The sequence below is a fragment of the Martes martes genome, assembly GCF_963455335.1.
Source record: "Martes martes genome assembly, chromosome: 17".
Classification (NCBI taxonomy): Eukaryota; Metazoa; Chordata; class Mammalia; order Carnivora; family Mustelidae; genus Martes; species Martes martes.
In genome coordinates this window covers 46,996,985-47,003,312 of record NC_137905.1, presented here as the reverse complement: position 1 = coordinate 47,003,312, position 6,328 = coordinate 46,996,985, and the positions used below count along the sequence as shown (strand labels likewise).

The window sequence follows — 6,328 nt, the reverse complement described above, 5'->3', positions numbered from 1 at the left end:
AGGGGACGGTTAAGTGAATATCGTTAAATTAACTGAAGAGTGGGAGGGAGGGGAAAGCGGTTTTACAAACTGGGAAGGACTCCGTCCATGTTAGATGGGTTATAGTGAGCGTCCACGGTGTATCGGGCCCTGCGCTGAGTGCTTTCACGTGTTTGATTTCATTCAATCCCCTCAACAGCCTTTGAGGTGGATGTGAGTCAAGCCCATTTTACACAGGAGTAAAAGTGAGGCCCTGAGAGAGTTACCCCAAGTGTGTCTGGCGTCAAATCTATGCTCTCAGGGATGCCTAGCCTCTTTAGCTACGAAATAACACCTCTCTCAAGGTCTCCCGAGATCCAGTTCACTCCATAGGCCCTCGCTTTCCAATGATGCCCACTTCTCACCACTTAAACTCTGATTTTTGGCAGAATAGCCCAAGAGAACTGCGCAGGCGCTTTTCTGAGCCCCCCCCCCCCAGCCCCCAACCCCGCCCACAGGGCACAGTTGAGTGCGTGGAGAAACTCGCCGAGCCCCGCCTGAACGTCAACACGCAGGCGCAAGGGCGCGTGCCCTTCGCTGCCGCCTCTAATTGGCTGCCACGGGTAAGGGCACCGCCCAATGGGAGGTGTGGATAGTGAGGGGTCCCGCACGCCTGGACCAGAGAGGGTCTGTGTCAAGAGCGGCGGGGGCTGCAGGAGGCTGGAGAGACTGGTGAGGGCGCCGCGGGGCGGGCGGGGGACGGGAGCGCTGGGCGTACGGAGAGGGCGGAGGGAGAACGAAGGGGACACCGGGGGGGGACGAAGAGCCTTGGGGCCTGCGCTAGGGCGGGAGCGGCGTGGAGTGGAAGGAGAGCGCTCCTTCCTATGTGCCCTAGAGCATTGAGTCCGCTCGTGCGGCGTGCAGGACCCTACCCTGGAGCCCGACGCCCCCACCCCTTGCAGGGTGCTCTCCTGCAGCGGAGCTGATAAGTCTGGTCGATGAACAGGGACGTGTAGCGGAAAAGTTGAACTTCCAGGCTCCTGGTGGGTTCTTTCCTGGAAGGACTTATTGATCTACTGTGTAAAAAGCCCCTATCTCCTCCCCACCAATACTACATCGCCCTGCAATTGAGAAAGGAGGAATGTAGACTAAATGTCCAAATTTTAGATTGCTCGGGCCTCCTTCCAGAGGGACATTTACTGGGTGTCTACTTTGCGTAAGCCTTACACCAGGCCTTGGGCCTCGCCCCATGGGAGTTCTGTTTGAAGTGTGGCTGTAAACAAGGAAAAACTGAACTCTAGGGCTCCGGGCTGACTCCTTCCAGGAAGATCCTTTATTGGGTGGCTGTTGTGTGCAGGACCCTGGCAACTCAAATATTGGTGAGGGAGTTGGAATAGGTAGTTAAGGAAAAGTAACTCCTGGGCTTTTAGTGAATCATTTATTCGAGGAGCACTTATTGGGCATCTGCTGAAAAACAGGGTCATGTGCTGGGCTGTGTTACTGTGGGAGTACACCGTCCATCCGGAACGTTGGTCTGTTGCGAGAAGTGGGATGGGCACAGGGAGAGTTAGACTCTCATGGCCTCACTTCCTGGAGCGAGTATCATTCATTCACAGAATATCTACTGAGTACCTGTTGTGGGCTAATCATTGTTCCCGGTGCTGGAAATACATCAGTGATGAAGAAACTAACTTCCCTACTCTCTGGGAGCTTAATATGAGGAACTTCGCCTGCTCTCTGGCACTAACAGATGAGTTAAACAACAGATGGAGAACAGTGGAGGTTGGATTCAGAAACTCAGCTGTGAGGAGTGCTGTCATTGCTGAAGTGCCTCTGAGCCCCTGCTCAGAGTTGTGTTGACCCCACACACGTAGAAAGGGAGATGGGGGGTCATGTAGAGCGAAGTTCAGAAGTTAAAATGCCCATCCCAGGTCCATGGTTTTTTTGGTGACATCAGCCCTGCTGTGCCTACATGCTCAGTCTGGAGAGGAGCACAGACTGTATCCCAGGCGGGTGACGTTGGCTTTGATAGAGGTGGCACAGATTACCATAGGAACTCCAAGGAGGCAGGAGTGGACATCCCTCTGAGGATGTGGAGATATTGTCAGAAAAGGCTTCACAAAGGAAATGCTGGGTAGGGTTTTGCTAGACCAGAAAAGGAGAGAATTTCCTTGGCAGAAGAAATAGCAACAGGGAAGACTTCGGGTTCAGGAACATTTCTGGAGAACTATGAGTCATGGTTCTGTCTGAACTTTCTCAGGTACCAGGGCCTTCCTGGTCATCCCTGGTGACAAAATAGCATCAGAGAGAGGAAGTAAGAGCTGGAACTCAGATTCAAGCCAAGGGCAATCTGGTCCAGAAGCCTGTGCTCTTGAGCTCTTTGCTGAATCTGTGTGTGTCCTTACAGTAGTAGGAAAGGGGGTGCCCAATGAGGAAACCAACCAGGCAAAGGTCAAGAGGCATAATGAGACATGTGTTCTTAGAAAGGGTGCAAGTGGCCCTCCGGGAAAGGAGAGACGATAGCATCAGAGGCCAGACTGAAGGGGACCTGTCGCTGTCTTACAGGTGTCTGGCACCATGGGACCCGTGTGCACTTCTGAGTCTCATGTTCATTGAAAACTAAGGCACCAGCACTGGATCCAGGCTTGCTGAGTGATAAAGGCTGGTGAGTGAGGGGATGAGCCGGGAAGCTCCCGAGCCACGCCCCCATCCTCCTCGGTTCCTGACATCTCACCAGCTCTGCCATCTTTCTCCAGGCACTGTCCTCCCCAGCATGGCGGAGGTGGCGGCCGAGGTGGCTGAGGTTGCTGAGCTGCCTGCACAGATGTCTCCAGGGGCAGTGGAGATGTCAACACCGATGTTCGGGGAGATGACGGAGATGTCGGAGATGTCAGCAGAGGTGACCGAGATGACACCAGGGGAGGCCCTGGCCTCATCCCTTTTCTTCCAGCATCACCAGTTCATGTGCTCTGAGTGTGGCAGTCTCTACAACACGCTAGAGGAAGTCCTCTCGCACCAGGAGCAGCACGTGCCCACCATCGCTGAAGACGAGGCCTTGGCCACCCAGGATCCTGGCCTGGATCCGGAGCTCATGGCAGGGACTGAGGATGGGCCTTTCCAGTGTGGGGAATGCAGCCAGCTCATCCTGTCCCCCGGCGAGCTCCTGGCCCACCAGGACGCCCACCTCCGGGAGTCTGCAAGCCAGATCCAATACCAGTGTGGGGACTGCCAAGAGCTCTTCCCCTCGCCTGAGCTGTGGGTGGCCCATCGCAAGGCCCAGCACCTTTCTGCTGCGGCTAGCGAGCCGCCAGTGCCGCCCCCGCTGTCCCCTCCAACACCACCCCCTCCACCCCCAGCTCCACCCGAAGTTAAGATGGAGCCCTACGAGTGTCCCGAGTGCTCTACCCTCTGTGCCACTCCCGAGGAGTTCTTGGAGCATCAGGGCACCCACTTTGACTCTCTAGAGAAGGAAGAGCGTAATGGGCTAGAGGAGGAGGAAGATGACGAGGAAGACGACGAGGAAGACACCGAGGAGGAAGAGGAGGTGGTGGCAGAGGTCAGTGATGATGCTGTGGGAGGTGACAGGTCCCCAGCTGGCCAGGCCCAGGGCTGTGGGGATTGTCCCCAACGCTGGGCCTCTGCTGAGGTGCGCCGGCGACATCGGCGGGCCTCCCGCGGCCCAGCACCAGGGGCCCAGCCCTTCCACTGCGGCCAGTGCCAGCGCAGCTTCAGCTCAGCCAACCGGCTGCTGGCTCATGGGCGGGCCCACGTCGGGGGCACGCACGAGTGTACCACCTGCTCCAAGGTCTTCAAGAAAGCCGCCTCCCTGGAGCAGCACCTGCGGCTGCACCGCGGCGAAGCACGCTACCTCTGTGTGGACTGCGGCCGCGGCTTCGGCACAGAGCTCACGCTGGTGGCGCACCGGCGGGCCCACACCGCCAACCCCTTGCATCGCTGCCGCTGTGGCAAGACGTTCAGCAACATGACCAAGTTCCTCTACCACCGCCGCACGCATGCGGGCAAGAGCGGGGCGCCCCCATCGGCGGCAGCCACAGCAGCAGCCTCCCCCACACCCGCCGAGCCCGCGCCGCCGCCCCCGCCACCCGCGCCGCCTGCCCAGCTGCCATGCCCACAGTGCTCCAAGTCCTTCGCCTCGGCCTCCCGGCTCTCCCGGCACCGGCGCGCTGTGCACGGGCCACCCGAGCGGCGGCACCGCTGCGGTGTCTGCGGCAAGGGCTTCAAGAAGCTGGTCCACGTGCGCAACCATCTGCGGACACACACAGGCGAGAGGCCCTTCCAGTGCCATTCCTGCGGCAAGACCTTCGCCTCCCTGGCCAACCTAAGCCGCCACCAGCTGACCCACACAGGCGTGCGGCCCTACCAGTGCCTGGACTGCGGCAAGCGCTTCACGCAGAGCTCCAACCTGCAGCAGCACCGGCGGCTGCACCTGCGGCCTGTGGCCTTCGCCCGAGCACCCCGCCTGCCCATCACCGGCCTGTACAACAAGAGCCCCTACTACTGCGGCACCTGCGGCCGCTGGTTCCATGCCCTGGCCGGCCTGAGGCTGCACCAGCGGGTCCACGCCCGCGCCCGGCCTGGTACCCCTCTGCCGCCGCCGCCCGCCCCGCCGCCCGCCCCGCCCCCACCCCCTGAGCCTCAGCAGACTATCATGTGCACCGAGCTCGGGGAGACCATCGCCATCATCGAGACATCCCAGCCGCTGGCGCTTGAGGACACACTGCAGCTGTGCCAGGCCGCACTGGGGGCCGGGGAGGCCAGCGGGCTCTTGCAGCTGGACACGGCCTTTGTGGGCCGCAGCTGAGGAGCCACAGGGGAAAAGCTGGGTTGCCGTGGCAGTTGTGGGCCTGTCTGGGGAGCACGGGGACACCCCCACCCTACAAGGGTGCCAGCATCCACCCTGGCCTCTTAGCCACTGACTCCTCACAAAAGCCCTACCCAGGTGTCTCTTGCCACTTTTCTCTGCCTATGGGGAAACTGAAGTTCTGAGGCCTGATGTGATCCGGCTCAGGGCACCCCACCCGCAACCCATCACGGGGCTCGCCAGGGCTCTGTGCTCTGCTTCCCTCGCCCTGGTGCCCAGCAACGTCAGGTTACCTTTCCTGAGCCCTGAGTATGAGCCACTTCGGTGTTGGGCACTGTCGTATACCTCTTCAGGCTCTCGCCTGTCCCCAAGCCCTCCCCTCCCCTGGACCCCGGGCTCCCAGGTCTTGGCTCTGCCTGGTGGAGAAAGGTACTTGGCTTCTTTGGGCTTCCTTAAGCTCACTTTTGACAGTGTGGCAGGAAATCTATAGGTACCCAGGTACTCTGCTACGGGCCGGGTGATGCCGGAGCCCCAGCAATGACTTGGAGCCAGGCTCTACCCCAGGAGGTGCACAGTGGGGTAGGAGGAACACCCAAGTACAGACGGCCTTGCTCTCTTGAGTGTGTCTCATTGATTCATTTAGCCTGGGAGTCCTCAGGCCTCCCTCGCACGTGCTGGGCGTGCTGGGCGAGTCAGGTGGGAGAGGAGTCAGGCCTCTGCCCTGCCCCTGGGGAGCAGGCAGATCTCAGCTCCGGGATCCTCAGGGCTGTGATGGGAATGTGCAGGGAAGGTGGGATCCCAGAGCAGGAAAGGCCCACCCCCGCCAAGAGGAGGAAAAATTGAGGAAAAATTAGGAATCTGCTAACAAAAGAGGAAGAGAATGTTAGCAGGCAGACAGCACTGCAAAGAGGGTGAGTTCTTGGTATACTTGGAGACTGCCCAGTTATTCACAGCTACAGTGACAGCAAACGTGACTGCCTAGCCGTGGCAGGCCCTGCAGCTAGCCCTGTATGCGGATTAGGACCCGGAGGGCCCGTGAGGTGATCTCCGCGCTAGCCCTGTTGTACGAGAAAACGGGCAGAGACTCGCCCAAGGTCTCACATGAGGCAGCAGTATCTCGGAGATTTGAATCCGGGGGGACTGTTCAGCCCATCTCTGTAACCAGTACCGTTGAGGGAGTTTGACCTGAGACAGGTAGGGGGCGGGCGGGGGGTGCAGGGCAGTACTCAGAGGAGGATTTGCTACACCTGGAGGTGTAGTGAGCCAGTGTCACAGAGCAGGTGGTTTGTTGGGGCCTCGAAAGATCAAAGGTCTTAGGAGCGGGAAGGGATCCCCTGCCTTTTCAAAGGTTCCCTAAGGTGGCAGTCCTTTCTTTAAATGGAAGTAGAGGAGTTAAAGCAGGTCCCTTTGGCAGGTTCCCGCCAGCCTCTGCAGACCGAGGCGTTCAGGCAGTGGGGGGCTGTGGCTGAAGGTTGTCTGGGAGGGAGGCAGGCCCAGACCTGGGAAGGCCAGGAAGGCATGCCCCAGTAGGGTTGGGGGGCAGTCAAA

General features: G+C 59.5%; 1 protein-coding gene across 1 annotated transcript; it reads left to right on the top strand.

Moving 5' to 3' along the window:
• Nucleotides 1-592: 592 nt before the first annotated feature.
• Nucleotides 593-5,399, top strand: ZNF526 (zinc finger protein 526). The gene is made up of 3 exons (XM_080829527.1): nt 593-690; nt 2,524-2,623; nt 2,715-5,399. The coding sequence occupies exon 3, from the start codon at nt 2,732-2,734 to the stop codon at nt 4,778-4,780; it is 2,049 nt and encodes a 682-aa protein (XP_080685653.1). The 5' UTR covers nt 593-690; nt 2,524-2,623; nt 2,715-2,731; the 3' UTR covers nt 4,781-5,399.
• Nucleotides 5,400-6,328: the final 929 nt, after the last annotated feature.